The sequence below is a fragment of the Lutra lutra genome, chromosome X, assembly GCF_902655055.1.
Source record: "Lutra lutra chromosome X, mLutLut1.2, whole genome shotgun sequence".
In the NCBI taxonomy this organism is placed as follows: domain Eukaryota; kingdom Metazoa; phylum Chordata; class Mammalia; order Carnivora; family Mustelidae; genus Lutra; species Lutra lutra.
Genome location: NC_062296.1, coordinates 50,333,721 through 50,359,973, shown reverse-complemented (window position 1 = coordinate 50,359,973; position 26,253 = coordinate 50,333,721). Strand labels below are relative to the sequence as shown.

At 42.2% G+C, this 26,253-nt stretch overlaps 1 protein-coding gene across 3 annotated transcripts; it reads left to right on the top strand.

Annotated features, from left to right (window-relative positions):
- Positions 1-1,793: 1,793 nt before the first annotated feature.
- On the top strand, positions 1,794-22,285 carry DGAT2L6 (diacylglycerol O-acyltransferase 2 like 6). 3 transcript variants are annotated; one of them, XM_047716171.1, is made up of 7 exons: positions 1,794-1,925; positions 16,626-16,736; positions 17,255-17,325; positions 17,685-17,889; positions 18,549-18,723; positions 20,898-21,109; positions 22,084-22,285. In XM_047716171.1, the coding sequence occupies exons 1-7, from the start codon at positions 1,841-1,843 to the stop codon at positions 22,116-22,118; spliced, it is 894 nt and encodes a 297-aa protein (XP_047572127.1). In that variant the 5' UTR covers positions 1,794-1,840; the 3' UTR covers positions 22,119-22,285. The 3 variants fall into 3 exon arrangements, with proteins under 3 accessions (XP_047572127.1, XP_047572125.1, XP_047572126.1); XM_047716169.1 differs by having other exon boundaries at positions 21,539-22,285; XM_047716170.1 differs by having other exon boundaries at positions 1,828-1,925; positions 16,701-16,736; positions 21,539-22,285.
- The last annotated feature ends 3,968 nt before the right edge of the window (positions 22,286-26,253 follow it).

Genomic DNA, 26,253 nt, shown 5'->3' with positions numbered 1-26,253 from the left:
CTTATTAGTCAGTCTAATCAGGGAGCTCTGAACCACAGTGGGGTTTAGGGAGGAAGACAGAACTCTGCTAATCTCCCTGGAAAAGGCTAAGGAATCATATCTCCGTTGCACTTGTAGGATACTTGATACCCTTTTATATTGATTTTCCTGGCAACGTGTTTGATTACATTCAAAGATTTTTTTGAGCCCTTCTGTATTCAAGGCCTTAATGCTGAGAATACTGACCTTTTACTTTAAGACACTTATCACACATTCAACGCATAGACATTTCTTTTTCTTTTAAAGATTTTATTTATTTGGGCGCCTGGGTGGCTCAGTGGGTTAAAGCCTCTGCCTTTGGCTCAGGTCATGATCCCAGGGTCCTGGATTGACCCCACATTGGGCTCTCTGCTCGGCAGGGAGCCTGCTTCCTCCTCTCTCTGACTGCCTCTCTGCCTACTTGTAATCTCTGTTTAAAATAATAAATAAATCTTTAAAAAAAAGATTTTATTTATTTGACGAGAGAGAGAGAGAGAGCAAGAGAGGGAACACAAGCAGGGGATTGGGAGAGGGAGAGAGAGCATCAGGCTTTCCGCTGAGCAGGGCCCAATGCAGGGCTCCATCCTGGATTCCGGGATTATGACCTGAGCCAAAGGCATGCTTAACAACTGAGCCACCCAGCACCCCGTGCATAGACCATTTCTGTGATTTTTCTTTGCTTCATGTCGTCTCCTCCACTGGACTGTAAGTTCAATAAAGGCAGAAATCCTGTCCATCTTCTTCCCTGCCAAATCTTCAGCACCTATAGCATGCCTAGCAAACAGTAGTCACTCAATAGGTAGTTACAGAAAAAAAAAAAATCCAAGGGCTGGGGCCTGGGGACAGTCTTTAATTTTGTAAAGGCGGTGTGTAGAAGCAAGACTCTTAGCCTCAAACATATGGTCAATAGACATTAATGGAACTAACGAATCGTACAGGAACACACAGTGCCTACTGTATGCCAGGAACTATGCTATCACTTTACATTCATTTGATCATCTAATCCTTGTAAAAGCCCTGTGAAATAGTACTATTATTATCCCTGTTTTACAGATGGGGAAACTGAGGCACAGAAGTTCACCCTTGTACAGCAGAGCTGAGATCTGAACCTCGGCTATCCGGCTCTCAAATCCATGCCCCTCAACACTACACTGCCTTCCAACAATGAATGCTCGAACTAAGATCTAGAAGATGGAACAATTTGCAAAGATGTCACGGGAATAACAAGCTGGAGGCAGGCCAGTCTGTCTGCTCTATGTAATGCTTCTCCCAGCTATCATAGGGTATCGGGTGCTGATACAGAGCCCTTGGGAAGAGAGGCACCAGGACGGATCTGAGAAGTCCTAGATATCCAGCAGAAAAAGGCCCAGCTTGGCCACATAGGTCTCCGCAGAAGATGGGAGGAGCCAAAAAACAAACAAGTTTCATCACCAGGCCTCCTTTCTTAAGCAGGGAAGTGTTGCTTTTCGGGTCCTCTTCAAGGTCTAAACCATTTCTCCTCCCACTCATTTATCAGGGATTCCCCCACACACAGCCAAAGCACCCCAGGGTCATATCTGCCTCATTGCAATGGAGCACGCATGAAGAAATGCTATATATTAGAGGGATATTAGAGAGATTAATGGGGTGATCTGAAACCTGGTGTGTGTAGGAAGCTTGGGTGGAGCCAGGGCTAAACAACAGGGAAGAATGGAGTAAAGGTTAGGTCAGGCCTAAAATCTTCAACAGCTGAAGGGACTCAGTGGTAAGAGACTAGAGCAAAGACCTACAGAGGTGCTGGCTTTCTGTTTGGGCTTCTTGCTACAACTGAAGCACCACTGCCATGGCCTTCCTCTCCAGACTAGATCTTCAGGAATGCCTCCAAACCCTGTCTGTTTTGCAGTGGCTCCCAGTCTACGTGTTTTTAGGTGAGTGAATCCCAGGGGCCGAGAGCATATGAGAACAGGCCAAGAAAGAGTCCAGGAATACCCCCCCCCCCCCCCCCCCCCCCCCCCCCGGTAATAAGGAAGGTTCCAAAGAGATTATTTGGTTGGTCCCCGCCCTCTGGGAAAGACTGCGCCTCCCCACCCAGAGAGAGCTCTCCTGCTAAGTTCATGAAATTTCTCTTTCCAACAGAGGGGCACGAAGGCCATGAGTGAGGCTACTGTTGTTCTCGTTTAAAGATCACAGCGGCCTTCTTGGGACTGCCCCCTCTTTTTTAAAATTTCAAGTCTTTATTTAAATTCCAGCGAGGTAGCTCATAGTGTAATATCAGTTTCAGGAGTAGAATTGAGTGATCTGTCACTTACATACGACACCCAGTGCTCACCCCAGCCAGTGCCCTTCATAATACCCATCCCCCATTTAACCCAGCCCCCTGCCCACCCCTTCTGAACTAGCTGGAAAGAGTCATATTCGGGGATGGGAGCAGAGGTGGTGGCGGCTTGCAGAGCTGTGGTTACTAGGTAGGGAGAAGGTGACTTTCCAGTATAAAACTATGGTGACAGAATTCTGGAAAGTCTCGGAGCTGCCTGAGTGACTCATTGGACAAAATTTTAATAAAGCGCCTGTTGTGCCGTGGACTCAAAGCATGGCAATTATCAGTGCCTGGCAAATGGGTTGAGAGCTCTCAGCTTTTCCCAGCCAGAAACTAGGACCTCGTGGGCAGTCAGTTACAAGGACTAAGCTTGGACACTGGATGGGGAAAAATGTCATCCTGAAGGCAGCCAGTGCCAAACTATGGGAGGCTATCTGATCCCTTAGAGCAGATGGTCTTAACCAAAGGCCTATAGACCTAGAACCTGAGGTTGGGAGGGAGGGGGCGATTTTGAATTTGGATAGAAAAAAATCACCTTTATTTTCACTGACCTCAAGCTGAAATAATGAATGTAGGCAACAAAACACAAAAACATCATCAGTACCAGTCAATTTTTCAGTGATAGACATCACAGGTTTGCTTATCACATGCCAGTTGCTGCAAGGATCTTGAAATTTCTTTTATGTTCATGACTACCTCAAAATTCCAGTAGTTATTGGAACCACCATTAGGTCTGGTTATTTAATGCATGAACCAAGAAGCCCAGGTTACTAGATCACATTTTTTATAATGTTTTGAGAATTGCATCATAATATGATGCATTTCCTTTGTAAGTCTGTGTATTTTCTTTTGGGCATTTAAGGTATTATTCGGAGAAGGGGTTCCTGGGCTTCCCCAGACTGCCAACGGGGTCCATGACCCCCAAAATATGATGACTTATTGAGCCTCATTTTAACCAAATCATGCTGAGCTCTTAGTCCATCAATGGCCCACCTCTAGATGTATTAAGAAAAAAAAAGCGGTATTTCTGTAAACTTCCTTCTTGGTCTTTCATATTTTCTCTTTGTCTCCCTTTGCATTTATCTTAACTTCTTGTAACAGACCCCTTTGACAAGTTCAAGCCCCCAGTTAGGGAAGTGAGGGCCGCTGGAATGCCCTAAAACGCTTGGCATCGTGGTGACAGCCACCATTTCAAGTCTGGATCTCAGAAAGAACAGGCAGAGATGGGGATTAGAGAGCAGAGGAAAGAGGTCCAGAGAGGAAGAACTGTGTAAGCTGATCCCTTTAGAGGTAGGGTCTGTCCCACCCCAGAGAGACTTTGTGTGGCATTCAAACACAAGTGCCCACGCCGGTCTGGCTCTTCTGGGGAGCTCTCTTCAATAAAATGTTTCCATTTTTCGACCACAAAATGATTTGTTTTGAAATATTTTTTTTTTCTCTCTTCTTCTCCCCATCTCAAAGGACACTGTCTCTAGACAGGGATGAGGATAGAGGGCATATCCAACACTGAATATGTAAGATCCCATGTGAGCCTCCTAATATTAGCTTCTAAAATTAGAATGTTAGCCTTCTAATAATGCCCACCCCCATCTTCCTAGCCTCCAGTCATCCTGGAAGAGCTGGAGGTGTGGAGTGGGAATGTTAGTGACCAATGATGGCACCTACGCATCTTCAGGGGAAAAAACTCATAACAGATATAAATGTTTTGTTTCTCCTGCATTTTCACAAGTTTTTAAAAATTGCAGTGAAATACACATGACATCCAATCAACCGTTTTAACTATTTTTTTAAGTGTCCATTTATTTTTTTAAAGACTTTATTTATTTATTTGACACACAGAGAGAGATCACAAGTAGGCAGAGAGGCAGGCAGAGAGAGAGGGGGAAGCAGTCTTCCTGCTGAGCAGAGAGCCCGATGCCAGAACCCTGAGACCATGTCCTGAGCTGAACGCAGAGGCTTAACCTCTGAGCCACCCAGGCGCCCCTAAGTGTCCATTTTAGCAGCATTAAATATATTCAGTGTTGTGCAACCATCGCCAACCCCCATCCACCTCCAGACCACTTTTCATCTTGTAAAACTGTACCCAGTAAACAAGAACTTACCATTTCCCCTTCCCCAGCCCCTGGCAACCACCACTCTACTTTCCATCTCTGAATTTGAGTCGCACTCAAATGGGTGAGTGGCCACTTCATGTAAGTGGAATTATGAACTCTTCGTCCTTCCGAGACTGGCTTGTTTCACTTACCATGTCTTCAAGTTCCACCTGTGTTATACCATGTGACAGGATTTCCTTCCTTGTTAAGGCTGAATGACATTCCATTGTGTGACTATTGTTAAGTAATGGTTCTATAAACATGGGTGTTCAAATGTATCTTTGAGATCCTGTTTTCAATTCTGTTGGATATATTCCCAGAAGTGCAATTGTTGGATCATATGGATGTTCCATTTTACTTTTTTTAAAAGATTTTATTTATTTATTTGACATAGAGAAAGAGAACACAAGCAGGTGGAGTGGGAGAGGGAGAAGCAGGCCTCCCTCAGAGCAGGGAGCCCAATGCAGGGCTTGATCCCAGAACCTCTGGATCATGATCTGAGCCAAAGGCAGATGTTTAATGAGTAAGCCACCCAGGCACCCATATTTTACATTTTTTGAGGAACTGCTATACTGTTTTCCATAGCAGCTGCACTGTTTTACATTCCCACCGATAGTGTGCAAGGGATCAAATTTCTCCACATTCTCTCCAACACTTCTTTATTTTCTGTTTTTTGAATGTGATGCCATCTCACTGTGATTTTGATTTGCATTTTCCTAATGATTAGTAGTGTTGAGCATCTTTTCGTATGCTTATTGGCTTGTTGGCCATTTGTCTCAACTTCTTTTAAATCGATCATCATTCTATTTATCTTCCTCTACTGGTTTAGATGTTATACATCCTGTTTCTATTGTTTTAGCAATTATGCTACAAGTTACAACATGAATCCCGGGTCTTGGAGTTTACCGAGGTAGCTGTAGCATTTAACAGAGTGAGATATTAAAGATATTAAGATATTCACATCTGTTCAATAGTTACAGAGCAAATACTGATTATAAGACAGCAACTGTCCTTGTCAAGACTACAATGAGTCAAGTACCAACTCCTTACTATCTAGGAACAAAGATAAAACAATCATTAATTCCACCATTGTACACAGTTTATACATCATACTGGACACACATACAAGTCACTATGATAGAAGACAGACTAGTAAGTGAAAGAAGGAGTCACAGTGAAGTGATATTAGGGTTTCAAGGGAAAAAATATCACACCAACTTGAGGGGATTGGGAAGGTAGAAAAGAGAATCAGTGAAACATGGTGAACAGGATGTGGATTCTGGAATTTGTGTAACTTGGACTACAGTTCGCTTTGTGACTTCCAACGAGTTCTGTGACCCACTCTAAGGCTCAGTATCCCCATCCTCTCAGCTTGGTCTTCAATAATTGCTCCATACAGAAAAGTGTCCCTCCCTCCCTCCCTTCCTACCCTCTCTCCCTTTTCTCCCTCCCTTCTTAATTTCCTCCGTTCTTCTCTTTCTCACCCACTTCCTTCATTCCTCTCTCTCAGAGCTTTCCTCAGTGCCTCTCCTTCCCAAATGATGTTCAGAATCATGGCTGATTACTGAGCATCACTGAAAGTAATGGGAGACAAAATAGGGGGAAAGAGGAGAAAAAAATGCAGAGGGACAAGAAGGAGGGGAAACGTGAGAAGAGAGGAATGGAAAGACAGTTTGGGAGTGATGTGAAATAGTAAGACTCATGAGCCTTAGAATTGGGCAATGGCCCTGACAGACCCCTTCCGGTCCCCACCCCCCACCCCCGTGGAGGGCCAACTTCCATTAGAGAATGGCTCTCCATCTGTCTTGTCTTTTCTGGGCTTGTATCACCATCTACCTAAACTGTTGCTATATCTTCTTTCCTGGCCCTCTATCTTCTACTCTCCATCCTCTCCAACGTATTCCACTGTTTCTGAAGTAAACAACATTATGACTGTGCTTTTTAAAAAAAGAAAAAATCTGGCAGTAGCACGGGAAATGGACCAGAAGGGAAGACACCAGCAGGCAAAAAGAGCAGACTAAAGACTGTACTCCAGACCAGAGGAGATCGAGCCTTCAACCATAGCAGTGGCAATGAAGATAGAAGCAGGAGAATGAATGGGAGAGAGATTTTTTAGAAAGGGAAGGAAGTCTAAGAGAGCTCCAAAATATTGCAACAAGGCCATTTATTTTGAGGGCTAAAAGATGAATAGGAACTATCCAGGAAAGAGCTGAGGAAGATTCTTTCAGGTGAAAGGGGATGGCATGCACAGAAGCCCACACTCTCCCTGTGCTGGGCAGGAAGAACAGAATGAGTTGGAGGAGAGACAGAACAGTATGGTGGAATGCCTAAAATAAGGGAGGTGGCCAGCGGCTTCACCACAGAGGGCCTTCAAAATCAAGATTACAAGACCTTAAGAGCCTTCACCTTAAGAGTCATCAGAAGCCAAATTTGATGCTGAATTATTAAATTACCATTTACTCCCACACATTCTTATGTTTACAGTCAATTTAGACCCAATAAGTAATTTCAAAGCTACAGAAATGCCTCCTAACGACCCAGTCATGTTCCTGGTTAAATGCTGTACAGAGACAGAGTCAGATTTGCATTTAGCATCTCACACACACACACACACACACACACACACACACACACACACACACACACACACCTTCCGCACTTGTCCAATTATTTTTTTAGAGTAAATGCCTAGAGAAGAAATAAATGGCCAGTGGCACCTAGGTGGCTCAGTTGGTCAAGAGTCTGCCTTCAGCTCAGGTCATGATCTGGGGGTCCTGGGATAGAGGCCTGCATCAGGCTCCCTGCTCAGTGGGGAGTCTGCTTTTCCCTCTGGGCCCCAACCCCCCCACTCATGTGCTCTCTCTCTCTCTGTCTCAAATAAGTAAAATCTTTTTAAAAAAGATTTAGAAGACATTAAAATTCATCTAGGAAAGAGATAATGGTGGCTTGGACTGGGTAGTAACATGAAGGGGGGTAAGAGAACCATTTGAAAGGCATTTAGAAGGTAGAACTGCCAGGAGTTGGTAACTGACTAAAGGAGAAAATAATTAGAGCTTAGAGGTTAAGGGTGCAGTCTCTGGAGTAAAACGGTCTTGACTTTTCAACCCTGGCTCACCCACACGCTAGCTTTGTGGCCTCAGGTAGTTATTTAACCTCTCTAAACCTGGGCTCCTCATGTACGAAATGAGATTAGTTGCTGTCATAATGGAGTATTTGTGAAGATTAAATAAACTATGCATGTAAAGCAATGAGTGTACAGTAAATATTGGCTATTACTGTATGAGGAAAGTGAGCAGGTACGATGCATCAAAGATAACTTGAAGAAAGGACCCACTTAGATTCATACTGGTACCACCTTTAACTTAAGCTAGTAAACAATAGTAATTGGAGGTTATACAAGTTTAAATTTATTTTTTTAAGTCAGGGTCAGGGTCATAAGGGTCAATTTATCAAGAAGATATAACTGTCCAAAAGTAGATGCACCCAACAACAGAGCTTCAGTATCTATATGAAGCAAAAGTGAGCAGAACTGAAAAGAAAAATAGACAAACTAACAATGATATTTGGAGACTTCCTCCAAAACCACAAACAACCAAAACTCACACAAGATGAAAGAGAGAACCCATAACTACTAATTAAGTTAAATTTCTAATTTTGGAAAATAAGAAACCTTCCAAAACAGAAAACTGCAGGCCCAGATGGTTTCAACAGCAAATTCTACCAAACATTTTAAAGAAGATATATCACAGATTCTACACAACCTTTCCCAGAAAATAAAAGAGGAAGGAACACTTGCCAACTCATTTATGAGGCCAGACCTTGATAACAAACCTAGACAAAGACAGTACAAGAAAGAAAGCTATAGACCAATATTCCTCATAAATATAAATGCAAAAATCCTCAATAAAATACTAGCAAATTGAATCCAGCAATACAAAGCATAATATACCACAGCCAAATGGGCTTTATCCCAGCAATGCAAGTGCAAATATTTGAAAATCAATGTAAACTACCATATTAACAAAGGAAGAGGAAACACATGATCATATCAACTGATGTAGACAAAGCATTTGACAAAATTCCATTTCAGTCATGATAAAACCTCTCAGCAAACTAGGAATAGAAGGAAACTTCCTCAACCTGATAAAGAGCATCTATAAAAAAAAAAAAACTGTAGCTAACATCATATTTAATGAAAGACTGAAAGCTTTGTCCCCAAGATTGGCAGCAAAGCAAGGATGTCCACTCGCACCATATGTACTCAACATCATACTAAAAGTCATAGCAAGTGCAGTAAGACAAGAAGAAGGAAAAAAGAAAAGCATACAAATTGAAACATAAGAAAAAAAAGCTACCCTAATTTAACAGATGAGATGATTGTCTGTAGAAAATCCCAAGGAATCTATTAAACAGACACACACACACACCCAAGAACTAGCAAGGGAGGTTAGCCAAGTTACGGGATACAAGATCACACATAAAAATCAACCACAGTTCTATATACTAGCAGAAAGCGACTGAAAATAGAAATTCAAGGGGGCGCCTGGGTGGCTCAGTCCGTTCAATGTCTGACTTTTGATTTCAGCTCAGGTCATGATCTCAGGGTGGTGAGATTGAGCCCCATGTCAGGCTCTGTGCTCAGAATGGAGTCTGCTTGAGAGTCTCCCTCTCCTTCTGCCCCTATGCCAACTCACACTCTAAGTAAATAGTCTTTTTAAAAATCAAAGAATAGAAACATTTTACATAAAATACACCAGTTTTAGCTTCCACATTGTTGTCCACACACACATCAAAATATGATACCATTTTCCTCAACCTGTAGCATGTGAGCCTGAGCAGGGAGCCTGATCTGAGGCTTGATTCTGGGACCTTGAGATCATGACCTGAGCCAAAGGCAGATACTTAACCGACTGAGCCTTGCCCCTATTCTTAATACATTTCAATCGTCAAGAACTGCAGACGACATGTGCTACTCAAAGGGGCATTTCAGAATAGAGTGGCTGACAGATCTCAGGGGACCTTGAGATCATTTCAGGGCTGTCCTTACTGGCCTGTCACAATCAGGCCACATTTTGGAGCTCCCCACTCTGCCTATCAATCAGACGTCATGGTAGTAAGTCTCTTGACGTGACATTCTCCACTAGTGGACTTCAGAATCCTATCTACCTGTAGTGTTCAACAGGGTCTGAACCCACATTTTAAAAATGGGAAGTCAGATGACCTGTGAGATGCAATTAATTCCCAGGACAACTGTGGTGCTCCAAAAACTCAAGGTTAGGCAGGATGGATCTATTCTTTTAAAAAAAAAAAAAAGGCAACAAAGACATTGATCATCATGGCAGAATACATTTGCCTAGTATACCTGTATGCTTCTCAAGTCGAGCACCGGTTGTTCCAAGCTCCATCCCTGGGCTGTGCTCTCCTGCAGTACTCTAAGAAATACTCCCCATAGTGCTCTGAGCAGCTGCAGTACTTATCCTATATTTGCTCTTAACCGAAAAAAGTCTTTTAACTTCATATTAGCTTTTTAAGTGGTTAATCCACTACCTTTACTATATATTTGCACTTACTGGTAGATTTTTACTTCTGCATGTTTTCATCTTACTAGTTAGTGCCTTTTCTTTTCAGCTTAAAGAAGTCCCTTTAACATTTTTTTGTAAGGCCAGTTTAGTAGTGATCAAATCCTTTACTTTTGCTCGGGTAAACCACCCTCCACCACTCCTTCAATTCTGAATGATAACCTTGCCAGGTAGAGTTTTCTTGGTTGAAAACTTTGCTTTTGTTTATTTGCTTGTTTTCTTTTTTCACTGAAGAATAATTAACATTCAGTGTTACATTAGTTTCAGGTGTACAATATAATGATTCAATAATTCTAGAGGTTATTCACTTTTCATCAAGATAAATGTACTCTTGATCCTTTTTATGTATTTCACCCTACTCCTCACTCATCTCCCCTCTGGCGACCACCAGTTTGTCGGTATTTAAGAGTATCATTTTGTTGGTATCTTTTTCTTTGTTCATTTGTTTTGTTTCTTAAATTCCACATATGAATGAAATCATATGGCATTTGTCCTTCTCTGACTGATTCATTTCACTTAGCATGATACCTTCCAGGTCCAGCCATGTTACAGATGGCAAGATCACGTATAGATACACACATACACATATACATATAACAGCTTCTTTATCCAATCATGTATGGATGGACCCTTGGGTTGCATCTATATCTTGCCTGTTATAAGTAATGCTGCAGTAAACATAGAGGTGTATATATCTTTTCCAATTAGTGTTTCTCACTTCCTTTGAGTAAATACCCAGTAGAGGAATTACTGGATCATATGGTAATTGTATTTTTAATTTTCTAAGGAAACTTCATACTGTTTCCACAATGGCTGCACCAATTTGCATTACCACCAACAGTGCACAAAAGTTCTTTTTTCTCCACATCTTCACCAGCACTAGTTATTTCTTGCCATTTTGATTCTAGCCATCCTGACAGGTATAGGGTGGTATCTCATTGTGATTTCAATTTGCATTTCCCTGATGATCAGTGATGTTGAACATCTTTTCCTGTGTGTGTTAGCCATCTGCATATTTTCTTTGGAAGAATGTCCATTCATATGTCCTCCACCCATTTTTTATTTGGATTATTTTTTGGTGTTGAGTTATGTAAGTTCTTTTTATATTTTGGATAGTAACTTCTTATCATATATGTCATTTGCTAATCTCTTCTCTCACTCAAGTTGTCTTTATGTTTTACTGATTGTTAACTTTGCTATGCAAAAGACTTTATTTTGACGTAGTCCCAATAGTTTATTTTTGCTTTTGTTTCCCTGGCCTTAGGAGACTTATCTAGAAAAATGTTGCTATGACTCATGTCAGAGATATTACTGCCTGTGCTCTCTTCTAGGACTCCAATGGTCATGTCTCACATTTAGGTCTTTGATCTATTTGAGTTTATTTTTGTGTGTGGTGTAAGAAAGTGCTCCAGTTTCTTTCTTTTGCATATAGCTGTCCGGTTTTCCCAACACCATTTGTTGATGAGACTCTTCCTTCTTGTATATTCTTGCCTCCTCTGTCATAGATTAACTGACCATATAAGCATGGATTTATTTCTGGGCTCTCTATCCTATTACATTGATCTATGTGTCTATTTTTGTGCCAGTACCATACTGTTTTGATTACTACAGCTTTGTAGTGCCTTGGAACCTGGGGTTGTAATATCTCCTGCCTTTTTCTTCTTTTCAAGATTACTTTGGCTCTTCTCTCTGCTTTTAATATTCTCTCTTTATCTTTAACTTTTGGCATTTTTATTATAATGTGTGTTGGTATAGATTTCTTTGGATTCATCTTATTTGGAACTCTTTGCTTCTTGGAGCTGAGTGTCTATTTCCCTCCATAGGTTATGGAATTCTTTAGCCATTATTTTCTCAAATAAGTTTTCTTCCTCTTTCTCTCTCTCTTTTCCTTTTGGGGCCCATATAATGAAAATGTTAGTCTGCTTGATATTGTTCCATAAATCCCTTAAGCTACCTTTACTTGTTTTCAATTTTTTTCTTTTTAATGCTTGGTGTTAGTTTTTCTGCCCTGTGAAATTGATCCTTTACTCCGCTTTACCTAGTCTGCTGTTGAACACCTCTACTGTATTTTCCAGTTCAGTTATTGTTTTCTTCAGCTCCATGACTTCCTTTTGGTACTTTACTGTGTTTTCTATCTCATTGTTGAAACTCTCACTGTGTTTGTTCATTCTTCTCAAGTTCAATGAGCATCTTTATGGCCTGTACTTTGAATTCTTTATCAGGTAGATTATCTCCATTTTTAAAATTTTTAAAAAGATTTTATTTATTTATTTGACAGAGAGAGAGATCACAAGTAGGCAGACAGGCAGGCAGAGGGGGAGGGAGAAACAGGCTCCCTGCCGAGCAGAGAGCCCGATACAGGGCTCGATCCCAGGACCCTGAGATCATGACCTGAGCCCAAGGCAGAGACTTAACCCACTGAGCCACCAGGTACCCCAATTATCTCCATTTTTAAGGGTTTTTAGTTTTAAGGTTTTTTCCCCTGAGGGAAGTGAGTCTTTCACTTGGAACATATTCCTCTGTCTTTATTTTGCTTCGCCCTCCATGATTGTTTCTGTATAACAGCTATCTCTCCCAGTCTTGAAAAAGTGGCCTTTTGTGGGAGATTAATTAAATTAATTAATCCTTTATCTTTTGATTATTCCTCAGACCTTTATAATTGTTTAACTACCCTGATTTTTTCTTGATAGGTTCCAATTGTTGAGGGAAGGCCAACACTTGTCAGTGTCCCAAAGAGAGAGACCTCAGACAGTTTAGCTTCAGGTTAATTACAAGCCAGATCCGCAGGCAACAGTTTTTAAGGTAGGCAAATATAGACAGTCTTGTGAGTCTACAATATAAACCCTACTGATATCCAGACAAGAAGCTCTGGAGGTGTCCTCTGGTCAACAGCTGCAAAAATTGTGGCTTTAGACTTCAAGCTCCCGTCTGAGTGGTATCAGCCAGCTGTGGGGAAGACAAGGAGGCCACTAACATGGCATCTCCTTGTCCATATTCCCTGGGGGGGTTCCTCTGTAGCCCCTGGATGTGTGGCAAACCTGAAGCCTGCCCCTCAGTATGAAGCTTAGGGACAAGAAAATAAAACTTTTTCAATGAAGACTAGGGTTTTGTTTCAGTCTGCTGTTTGTGCAGTGCCCTGTGCCAAAGACTATCTCTCTAATTGGTTTGGACTCATGAGGCCCAGAAATGCATTTCTCCTGACCAAGACAGCCAGGTGCTCAAGGAGTGTCCTTTCTATGGGCTGCATGTGCTTGCTGGCCGTGGCTTGGTGGGCCACGACTGTGGCTCGTGTGGGTGGGACACTTGGCCAGCCCAACTGCAGTGGGGTAGGCTGCACCTGCAATGCATGGAAGGTGGTGGGGGACAGTTCCACTGGAGCTAGCAGGCTAGAGGCAGGTTGTGAAGAGTCACCTGCTAGTCCCAACACCAACAAAGCAGAAGAACTCAAAAATGACACCCAGTGGTGCCTCCATCCTTAGAGAGCATCTAAACAGGTTTCTTTTTCTCCAGCAGATGCTTTAAGATTAAAACATGAGTCTCTCCCACATTCTGTTCAGGCACCTTTCAAACTGTTGCTTTTGTGCTGGGTCCCAGGGCAAGCAGGTCTGTGTGCAAACCCTTTTAAGAGTGAACTTTCCATTTCCATTTCCATTGGTTCTCCTTGAAGTAAACCTTGGTTTTTAAGACCAGACACTCCAGGGTCTCATCTTTCTGGTGCAGTTCTCAAGGTTTGGGAGGCCTGAAAGGAGGCAAAAACACTTTGCTCTCCAGGGATGAGCTCTAGATTATAAGACCTCCCTCCCAACTGTGGGTCACTGCTCCCGAATGTGGGGGTTTCTTTACAGACTGTGTCTCCACCTCTCCTACGTATATCAAGGTGGTTTTTTTATCCTTTGTCCTGGAGGCTCTGCTCAGCTAGCTTTAAGGTCCTTTCCAGAAGGAATTGTTCTTTGTGTAGCTGTAGAGTTATGTTCATGGGAGAAGGTGATCCTTCTACACCACATCTTGAGCCCTCTATGGCCAATTGATCTTTGAGAAAGATGCAAAAGTAATTCAATGGAGGAAGGGCAGTCTTTTAAACAAATGATGCTGGAACAACTGGATATCCATATGTACTATATGAACCTTGATCAAAACCTCAAATCTTAGTAAAAAAATAACTCAAAATAGATCACAGACATAAATGTGAAACACAAACTGTAACACTTCTAATAAAAAATTTAGAAGGGAACCTTCACGACCTGAAGTGAGGTAAAAGGTTCTTAGATTTTTACATCAAAAGTACAATCTGTAAAGGGAAAAAATGATAAACTTGACTTCATCAAAATTAAAAGCTTTTGCTCTACGAAAGACCCTGTTAAGAGAACAATATAAAAAAATAAACATTGACTGGGAGAAAACGTTTGCAAATCACATATCCAGCAAAGAACTTGTACCCAGAATGTATAAAGGCTTCTTAAAATTCACCAGTAAAAACAAAACAAAAAGACCCAATTGAAAAATGGACCAAAGTGAAATAAATATATCCTCACCAAAGAGGATATACAGAAGGCAGAGAAGCACATGGAAAGCTGTTAAGCATGATTAGATGTTTGGGAAATGCAAATTAAAATTATGATGAGATACCACACTACACATCTATTAGAATGGCTTGGCCATCTTCAGTACAAACTAAATTTAGAGCCTGCCTTATGTGAGCATCTTCCTTGATAATTTACACTAAGGCTTCTCGCTTGAAAACAGATAAGATTTTGGAAGCCTCTCCTGGTGTCAAGGCCATTATATCTAAGAATGCATCATATATACATCCACGCAAATGGTTGTTCTTCATCATTCTTGCCTCAGACACCTTTGCTTTCTGTGTGCCACAGAACTCCTTGTTCAATGAGCTCTAGCTCTTCCATATTTGGCCTCTGTTTCTCTTATCTCTTTAAATCGCACTTCTGTCACTGCGACACCAGTGATTCTCAGACAGGCTGTGTTTGGCGGGCGTGTCTTCAAAGGACATTTGTGGTCTCCTGAGGTGCCATATCTGCAGTTCAAATAGATTCCACAAGGGGGATAGTGTTTATGGAAGTATAGCTCTTGGTTAGACTCCCATTACTTGTGAATAATAGAAAGAGACCAGATATAAGGCACACAATCCATCTATGATTTAGATAGCATCACATTTAAACAACACAAATGCTGCTTAAACACTTATCATTTGAGTTTACCTATCATTGAGAAAACATTTATTTTTCAGCCAGTCTATAGATATTTGCTAAACACCTACTGCATGCAAGTCATGGTTCTAAATACTGGGGAGACAAACAAAATTTATTTGAAGCAAGACATAAAGGAAATGATACACTTGGGCTACCTTTAATTAATAATGATTCTTGCTGAGTTTTCTTCTGAAGCTTACCTGGCACATTACTCTCATCTTTTTGGAGGGTCAGAGGCAGCAGGACATTTCGCTATGGAAAGCTTCCTGTGAAATTCCTCCCACCGCTATTTCTTATTTAATTAGCGTAATTATAACAACCATCTCAGCCAGCTCTTGCAGAGAGAATTCAGCCTATCACTAAGGTTTCTTTTACTCCATCACATGACTTTTTAAAGAAAGGCCCATTCCATCTTTTTTCCTGTTGTTTCCCTCTATGTCCAAAATGCAAGAGTCAAACCCACTGCTAAGTAACTCTTGAGTTTCTTTCCCTTCTCTGGAAATTTTATCTACCATGATGTGGTTACCCAGCCCAAGAAGTCATTCCCTTAGCTGGGTCTTTTTTCTTTCACAATATGTGTATTTAGCCCCTTTTTCTCATGAATGCAGATTTTCTTTTTTTTAAGATTTTATTTATTCATTTGACAGAGAGAGACACAGTGAGAGAGGGAACATGAGCAGGAGGAGTGGGAGAGGGAGAAGCAGGCTTCCCACTGAGCAGAGAGCCCAATGCGGGGCTCGATCCCAGGACCCTGGGATCATGACCTGAGCCGAAGGCAGACGCCCAATGACTGAGCCACCCAGGCACCCCATGAATGCAGATTTTAAAATGGAATTTAATTCCCACTGCTGTGAGATGTATCAAGTTTACATTTCAAAGCCTACTATGGCCCTTTGCTAACAGAGATAATATTCCCCCTTCTGGATTTTTGAGACTTTTTGAATGTGACAAAACTGAACCTAGTAAAGCACTTTCTAAATACGTGTTTTCTTCTCGGCATCAAGCAGCCTGTAATATTGCAGGCAGCCCTCTCTGCTGGTATGTACTGACTTAGCAGTTCCACAAACAAAGGAGGGTCAAGCTTTTAGAAAAGAATTCCTGAAGTTCCAGAATGGGGATGTCAGTCACTGCTTCCAGGAGCTGTTCTTGCCAAGCCACTTGCCAAGTAGTGCTGTCATTTGACCCCAGCTGAGGGCCTGCTCTGAGAATGCCATTTCCTCAGTTAAGATCTCAGCCACCAAAGGGACTAAGGCTGAGGGACTCCGAGGTGGGCCTGGACTATAGCAGAGTTGGGAGGGGTTGTGAGGGAAAAAGGAGAGAAGGGTCTCACATCAGCCTTGATCTGCTCCTTCAGTATAGAGCAGAGATGGGAGTTAGAATTATATTAAACTTGAAGGAAACTGAAGGAAACTGAACCTTTGTGTCCCCTCAGGAGCGATTCCTATTTTGCTTATACCCTACTTTCTGGTGTTCACTAAATATTGGATCTTGTCTGTGCTTGCCTTAGCCTGGCTCGCCTATGATTGGAACACCCACAGTCAAGGTAAGAAACCGAGGAAGAGTGGTGGTCCCTGTGTGTGCTGAGGATGGAACCACAGGGAGAGAGAAATGGAGGGAGAGAGTGGGAGAGGCAGAGAGAGAAGGGGTGGGAAGAGGACAGAAGGAAAGGGAAAGGAAAAGAAGTAAGAAGGTAGAGGGCAGGAAAGATGGAAAGAAACAATTAGAGGTAGAGGGAAGGAGAAGGAGAGAGGAGACCAAAGCTTAGCAAGGAACAGAGATCTCTCCCAGTTTTCCCAAGAAGGATTAAGAGGTTTTAAGACAGGTGCTCCCAAACTTGGAATATCTTTCTATCACCTTCCTGGCTGGCTACAGGGGATCAGGGGCCTTCTAGATCTTCTTGGGGGTTGGATTCAGAGACAGTACCTATCTAGAAATATGGAAGTGTGTAAAGGGGACCTCTTCTCTGACCCAAGGGCTATAAGAAGAACCCTCCACCTCTGGAAGAGGTTTGAGGGATTGGCAGTATCTCACCTGCTCTTTCCTTCCCTTCTGTACCCACAGGTGGTAGGCGTTCAGCTTGGGTACGAAATTGGACCCTCTGGAAGTACTTTCAAAATTATTTCCCAATAAAGGTAACTCCCCTTCCTTTTAGTGCCCTTGGTTCTTGTTGCCCAGACTCTCCCCTCTCAGCTCCATGTTTTCAAAGGCTTTAGTGACCAACAGTGAAAGTGAAGGCCCAGAAGCGTAATGCAGGTTAGACATCCAAGATGGATGAGCAGGTGGGGAGATGGAGAGATTACAGCCTGTCTTCACAGTGGCAAACCCAGGTCAGCCTCTCTGAGCATCATAACCCCTGGCAATCCTATGACAATGAAGATATCTCAAAGAACAGGGATCTGGGGTTCCCCAAGGGAAACACAGGATACCTGCTTGTACAAGTCCTCTCTTCCTTCTTCCTATCTGCCACCCTGACTTAATCTCCCTCTAACAGCTGGTGAAGACTCACAATCTCTCTCCCAAACACAACTATATCATTGCCAATCACCCCCATGGCATTGTCTCTTATGGTGTGTTCATCAACTTCGCTACTGAGGCCACTGGTTTTGCTCGGATTTTCCCAGCCATCACTCCTTCTGTAGGAACCTTGGAATGGATCTTCTGGATCCCAATTGTGCGAGACTATGTGATGTCATTGGGTGAGTGAGTATAAGAAATCATTCCATTCTCTGACCCACCTCAGAGCTCCAACCCCAATAAGCCCTGACAGTCCACATCTCACATCCTGCTGGAAGAAGACTTAGTAGAAAATGAGTCCAGAACACACTGGGCCAGTAATAAGAGTATGCAGCCACGCAGCATATTCTATCTAAGATATGGGTGGTAGGATTTAGTTAGCCAGTAAGATAATTTATAGGCAGTTATGAGAGTTGCCAGAAATCCTTTCAGAAAAAGAAGCAGAAGGCTGGAGTCCAGGATCAAAGCCAAAGTGGAAAGCAGAAGGTCAGTGGTGGCTAGTGGCTAGTCCTGATCACCCCTGAGAGAGAGAGACCTCTGGACAGTTTCCAGAGCTGTAAGACTGGGGAGAGTAGATACTATTGATCTAAGAGGCAGCAGGCAGAGGAACTCAATGTAGGTGCAATTGTAATATCACAGACCCTTCCACAAGGCAAGCAGCTGACCCTAAGGACCAACCTCAGGATAGCGCAAACCCAGGAAGTGGAGGTCAAAGACAGAAGAGTGGAAACAACAGTAGTCAGGAAACAGAACTGTCTCCAGCATGAAGAGCCCAGAGGAACCCCTTTCCCCAATCTCACGTACGAAGTTTGCTATACCACTTGACTCTTTGGTTTCACAGGTGTGTGTCCAGTGAGTGGCTTGGCCTTGAAGTATTTGCTGACCCAGAAAGCCTCAGGCAACGCTGTGGTTATTGTGGTGGGTGGAGCTGCTGAAGCCCTCTTGTGCCGGCCAGGCGCCTCTACCATCTACCTTAAAGAACGGAAAGGTTTCGTGAAGTTGGCACTGAAGACAGGGTGGGTCCCCAGGTTCTTGTGCCCTAAACCTGTTAGAAAGGGCTCTCTTTTTACTCTGGTTTCTTCCTTCTGCTCCTTCACACTGTGTCTTAATTGTATTTGGGGCTCCAGATACATTTGTAGCCACTTCTTTTAATTGAAGTTGGAGAAAGAACAGTAGGAAAAGACCTTTACCTTCTGCCCATTAGCCTAGTTAGCTAGGGATCTGGGGAAACAGAGCTTTAATGTATATCAACCCACTAACTGAGAGGCCCAGAAAACATACTCAGCGCAGGGAAGGCACTGGGCTTGAGGCTGTGGGGATTGCAAAAATAAGTAAGACATGATTATTTTCCCCAAAGAGCATATAATCTGGTTTGAAAACTAGAATGCATTCATTCAGCAGTTATTGAACACCTCTGTGTGTTAGGCATAGTACTAGGCATTGAGGATATAAAAATAAATAATACCCGGTCCTTGCCTTTAAGAAACTGACAGTCCCATGGAAACAACAGAAGTGCACACATGTAATTACAAAACATGTCCAGAAGCCAACCACTTATCCTCTCAACTACAAGCCCCCACAGTTTAAACTAGCACCATATATCCCTTGGATTATTACAGTCTCCTAACTGCTCTACCTGCCTTCACATCCTAGAATCTATTCTCAACCGTAGCTAAGATGATCCCATTAAACGTGAGATTATGTCACTACTCCAAATGCTCCAAAGGCTCCCATTTCAATCTGGGCAAAAGCCAAAGTCTTTATGGGGGCCTGCAAAGCCGTAAATAATCTGGTCCTTAGCTACCCCTCATCACCCACTGCTCTCCTCCTCGTTCACTCTAGTAGAGCTACAGTGGACTTCTTGCTGGCCCTCAAACAAGCCACAGGCTCCTGCCTTAAGCTCTTTGCTCTAGCTGTCCCCACTTCCTGGAACACTATTCCTCCAAATAACTGCTTGCCTCATTCCTTTACTTCCTCCAGGTATTTGCTCAAATGTTTTTTCTCAATAAGGTCTACCCTGATCATCTTGCTCTATTTTTTCCTGTTGCATTTATCACCTTCTTATATATCACTGATTTTACTTATTTATATATCTGGTTTTTTTGTTTATTTGTTATTATTGTTTATTGTCTGTCCTCCCTCAAGAAAAACTGTAAGAGATTTTTTTTTTTATCTATTTTGTTCACTGACATGTCCTTAGGGCTTAAACCAGGGCTGGTGCATAGAAAGGGCTCAATAAATATTTGTCGAATGAATGATGTGCTGTAATAGAGTTATGTACAAAGTCCTACGGGAACAACAACTGATGGAAACATTTTTACTCTCAAGGTAGAAGTTTCATAAGTGATAGACATCTGAATTGTGAGCTAAAATATTAGTAGGAGTTGCCAGTCAGGCTAAAAGGGAGAAAGAATTCAGGGGACATACAACATAGGAGGCACTATGTGAGGACCTAGAGATCCAAAGATGAATGACAAATTTCCCATCTTTGATCAGCTTGACAGACAACTAGGGAGTCAGACAGGTAAGGAGGTAACCGTAATAACTGAGTTAGACTATTGTTAGTGTGGAGAAAGATAAGTTGAAGGGTACCTAATTCATATTGTGGGGGAGGGAGTTGGAGGCAGTCAAAAAAAGGTTTCTTCAAGAGATTGAAATTGGAGCTGAGCATTGAAGGGCAAAATAGAATTAGCCATGTGAAGACAGAAGGAAGGCATTTCCGGCAGAGGGAGCAGAATGTACGAAGAAGCGTAGACAAGAAACAGCTTGGCACACTTAGTATGGTTAAGCAGATTGCAAGAAAGGGGCGGGGAGAGGGGAAGCTAGCACAAAAGCTAGAGCACAAAAGCCATGGTAAGCAGCACAATACAGAGTGAGGATCTGGAAGAGTTTTAAAAAGAATGACATGTCCAGATACACAGTTTAGGAAGATCATTCTGGATGCTAGGAGCAATGAAAACAGATTGCCTAAGATTATTTTTTTCCTATCAGAGGACAAGGTGCAGCAGTTCCCCGTGAAGGGTTCAGTTGGAAGGGTGGGGCATGGCAAGAGTGAGACACAAAGCTGAAGATGTTTGGGTGCTTGGGTTCTTGTTCTATAATGGGGAGATTAGAAGGTTTCATACCTTGGAGAGGGTTTTGCTGGGGGGAGCTCCCTCAGAGAGTTAATACTCTGCTCCTTTCTTTGCAGAGCGTATCTTGTCCCTTCCTATTCCTTTGGAGAGAATGAGGTTCACAATCAAGAGATTTTCCCTGAAGGCACATGGATACGGTTCTTCCAAAAAACCTTCCAGGCCACGTTCAAAAAAATCCTGGGACTAAGTTTTTGTACCTTCCATGGCCGGGGCCTCACTCAAGAATCCTGGGGCTTCCTTCCTTTCAACCGGCCCATTACTACTGTTGGTAAGCTTTCCAATACCTACGACCACCTTTGTTGTTGATTCCCCCCACCCAGGTCATCCATCAAGTCCCCGAGGCCCAGCAAACAGCTGGGATGGGCAGTGGGAATTCCAAGGGGTATGACTGAGGGCAGAGTGGGCAGGACAACTGAACAGATAATAGTTGTGGCCTTTTAATAGTTGCCATGAGAGCATCTTTATTCACAAACATTCCTTCCCATCACTCTTCTGAGCTTGTTCTCATTCTCTTCAGCATGGATGAGATTAGATATTTGCAGAATATGGGATGAGATGGAGCTAGAGCACAGGGAAAGAACAAAGGAAGAGGAGGGGACACGGATACTGAGTTTCAGTATGTGGCTCCTTCTGAGGGATGGGTAACTTGAGTTGGGGAGGGGAGGCTCTGATGCTTGTTTCTTCTCCTTCCCCATAGTCGGGGAACCCCTGCCAATCCCCAAGATTAAGAGGCCAGACGAGACGACTGTGGACAAGTACCATGCACTCTATATCAGTGCCCTGCGCAAGTTGTTTGACCAGCACAAAGTTCAGTATGGCCTTCCTGAGACCCAGGAGCTGATAATCATATAACAGGAACTAGATCCCCCCCATTACTAAACTCCTAGAACATTGAGGGATTCAGATAGGGCTACCCAGGAGGAAGAATTTGGGCAGAGAGGAGGATCTTAGGCATGAGAAAGGCCAAACAAGCCAGCAAGTACTTAATGGATCTCACTTGGTGGAAAGAACCAGAGGGGCAGAGGAAGAGTAGGGAACAACCAACTTTAGAAAGCAGACTCTTGTGAATCCGCAGATCTTTTCTGCCCCATGACTCCAACCAGCTCTCTGATCAAAGGAATTAGAAGACAAAGAACACCACTGCTTCTTTCTCCCAAGCCTTAGTGACACCATACTATGTAGCTTTAGGCTTAGAAGACTTGTTTAGAACAGGAATGGTTTGTTTCCTCTTCCTCCTTACAGTTTGGGAAATACAACAACGTAAACCAGAGACCTGACCTGGAGTTCCTGATCCAAGCAGAAAGGATTCCCTTAGTTGTGACCCAGTTCTACACTGGCAAAACTTTTGCATGTAGTTATGCTGTCTATAAAAATAAAGGTCTACTCCTGAAACTAACATTACACTATATGTTAACTTACTAGAAATTAAATTTAAAATTTTGAAAAAAAAAGTTCTAGATACATAAAACAGGCTATGACTAGTTTCTAATTACTGTGGTTCACTACTGGTCTTCCCTCAAACCTGCTCAGGAAGGTGGTCTGTGGAGAGCCATTTTCCCCTTCTTTACCCATCCTTTATACTTCCTCTGACAGAAAAGGTGAGAAGAGGAACCAGAACTGCTACACAGTGTAGGAGACAGGAGCAAAACTGTGAGAATTGGCATAGATACCCACTGAGTCATCCATCTCTCCTAACCCCACATAACCATCCTGCGTCAGAAGGAAGGGAGCCACAAGACCATGCATGGACTGAGTCTACTTTATATCGAATATCTACTGTGTAATAGGGATTATGCCGTCATTTTTACAATCTTTGTCTCTTAATGCCAACGCCAACCCCGTGAAATTGCTGTAATCCTCATTTCACAGAAGCTAAAACTCAAAAAAGTTAAGTAACTTGCCCACAGTCACATAGCTTTGGATAGAAGTAGCATTCAAACCCAGGTCTTGCTAATTCTAATCCAAAGTTCTTTCTAATACATCAACCACCACACCTCCCATTCTTCATTTCCTGGAGACCCATTAATCAGCTTCATTTTCCTAAATAAGGACCCATGGTACCCCACTTAAATTAGTTCATAACTGTGGACAAAGTGACATGGATTCTACTCAGGGTTAGATCAAGGTTAGACTTCAGGGAAAATAATTTATTCATTAAAAAAACTTTTTATATCAATAAACTGGAATTGGGAATCCACAAACAAACCCATACACGTATGGCCAATTGTTTTTGCCAAGGAAACCAAGGCAATTCAATAAGGGGAAAGAATAGTCTTTTCAATATATGATGCAGGGACTACTGGATATTCATATGGAAAAGAATGAAGGTGGAACGCTACCTCATACCATACACAAAATTTAACTCAAAATGGATCAAAGACCTAAAATGAGAGCTACAACTAGAAAACTATTCGAAGAAAACTTATGAGTAAAGTTTGCTGGTCTTGGATTTGGCAATGGGTTCTTAGATAAGACACAAATGCCCAAACAACAAATGATGAAATAGGTAAGTTGGACTTCATTAAAATTAAATACTTTTTTGGTAAAGATTTTATTTATTTACTTGACAGATCACAAGTAGGCAGAGAGGCAGGCAGAGAGAGAGAGGAGGAAGCAGGCTCCCTGCTGAGTGGAGAGCCAGACGCGGGGCTCGATTCCAGGATCCCAGGATCATGACCTGAGCCAACGGCAGAGAGCCACCCACTGAGCCACCCAGGCGCCCCTAAAATTAAACACTTTTATGCTTCAAAGAAAACGATCAAGAAAGTGAAAATCAAAGCACAGAAGAGGAGAAATTTGCAAATCATGTGCCTGATAAGAGTCTAGCATACAGAATATAAAAAGAACTCTTACAACTCGAAGACAAAAAGGCAGCACAGGTAAAAGTGAGCAAAGGCAGGCACTTGGGTGGCTCAGTCACCCAGTGGTAGTTAGGTGTGTGACTCTAGGTTTCTGCTCAGATTGTGATATCGTGGGTTGGGAGATCAGTCTCCAGATGGGGTGGGCTCCGTGATCGCGCTCAGTGGGAAGTCCGCTTGGAGATTCTCTCCCTCTGTCCCTGCCCCCTTCCGCTGCCCCCCCCCCCCCCCGCCAACTCGCAGGCAGATGCATACTCTCTCTCGCTCATACTCTTTCTCTAAAAATAGATAAATCTTTTTTAAAATGAGCAAAGAATTTGAATAGGCATCCCTCCAAATAAGATTTACAATCGAGAAGGTGCTCAAAATTATTAATCATTAGGGAAATGCAAATCAAAACCACAATGAGAAACCATTTCACACTCACTAGGATAATGAAAAAAGACAGACAGTAACAAGTATTATTGAGGGATATGGAGAAATTAGAACCCTCAGGCACTGCTGTTAGGAATGTAAAATGGTGCAGCCCCTTTGGTATACAAGTTGGCAGTTCCCTCAAAAAGTTAAACAAGGAGTTATCATATGACCCAGCAGTCCCACTCCTATGTACAAACACCCAAAATTGAAAGTACATCATCACACAAAAATTTGTACATGGATGATCATATGCAATTATTTATAATTGCAGAAAAATGAAAACAACCCAAAAGTCCATCAATTGATGGATAGATAAACAAAGTGTGGTATACCTGTACAATGGAATAATATTCAATCATAGGAGGAATGAAATACTGATACATGCCACAACATGGAAGAACCTTGCAAACATTATGCTAATTGAAGGAAGCCAGAAACACAGGTTGTGTATTACATAATTCCACTTCTATGAAATGTCCAGAATATGCAAATATAGAGATAAAGAGACAGAGAGAGAAATAAAGTCGATTGGTGGTTATCAGGGAGTGGGGAGTGACTGCTAATGGGTATGGAGTTTCTTTTGGGGATGATGAAAATTTTGTGGAATTGGATAGTGATGATGGTTATGCTACCTTGTGAGTAACTAAAACCCACCACACTGTACACTTTAAACTGGCCGATTTTGTTTTTTTAGTTTTTAAGATTTTATTTATTTATATGGACAGAGAAAGAGAGAGAGAGCACAAGTAGGGGGAGTGGCAGGCAGAGGGAGAGGGAGAAGCAGACTCCCCAGTGAGCAGGGAACCTGATACAGGGCTCAAACTCAGAACCCTGAGATCATGACCTGAGCCAAAGGCAGACGCTTAACCGACTGAGCCACCCAGGTGCCCCATAACTGGCAAATTTTATAGTATATGACTATATCTGGAAAAAGTAACAATTAAGAAAAATCAGCCTTTTAATTTAAGGAAAAATGTGTGGCTTGTAAGTTTAAAAATACATGATAAATTTTTTAAATACTTTTTATTTTGCAATGATTCACAGGATGCTGGACCCATTGGACCCTTTACCCAGCTTCCCATGATAGTGACATCTTGTAAAATTGAGTACAGTATCAAAACAGGAACCTGACACTGGTGCAATACTGTTAGACTATAGGCCTTACTCAGTTTTCACCATTTAATGCACACTCATTGTGTGTAGATGTGTGTGTATACATGCAATTTGATCTCATATACAGATTTGAATGGCCCCCATTACCCTTATGACATAGAACTGTTCCATCACCATAGAGTAATTTCCTAGAACTCCACCTGTATAATCACACACACATACCTTCTTCCCTGCACCCTGGCAATCACTGATCTATTTTCCATCTCTATAGTTTTATCATTTCAAGGATCTTATATAAATGGAATCATATAGTATGTAATCTTTTGAGATTTTTTTTTTCATTAAGCCTAATGCCCTTAAGATCCACTCAAGTTGTTATGTATCAATACTTCATTCCTTTCTTTTTTTTTTTTAAGATTTTATTTATTTGACAGAGATACAGAAATCACAAATAGGCAGAGAGGCAGGCAGAGAGAGAGAGGGGAGGAAGCAGGCTCCCTGCGGAGCAGAGAGCCCGACGCGGGGCTTGATCCCAGGACCCTGGGATCATGACCTGAGCCGAAGGCAGAGGCTTTAACCCACTGAGCCACCCAGGCGCCCCACTTCATTCCTTTCTGAAGCAAAGTAGGATTCTGTGGTCTGGATGCATCAGAGTTAGTTAAACCATTTACCCATTGAAGGACATCTGTATTATTTCCAGCTTTAGGTTATTACAAGTAAAGCTACTGTTAACATCCATGTATAAGTTTTTGTACAAATGGAAGTTTTGATTCGTCTGGGATCAATGCCTAGGAGTGCAACTGCTGAGATATATGGTAATCGCACATTTCATTTTGTGGGAAACTGTCGCACTCTTTTCCAGAGTGGCTGTACCCCTTTACTTTCCCATCAGCAATATATAAGGGATTAAGTGTCTCTGCATCTTAGCTAGTTATTTAGTATTGTCACTGTTTTTTCTTTTTTACTTTTAGCCATTCCGATACATGCATACTGCTAGCTCATTGTAATTTTGATCTGCATTTTT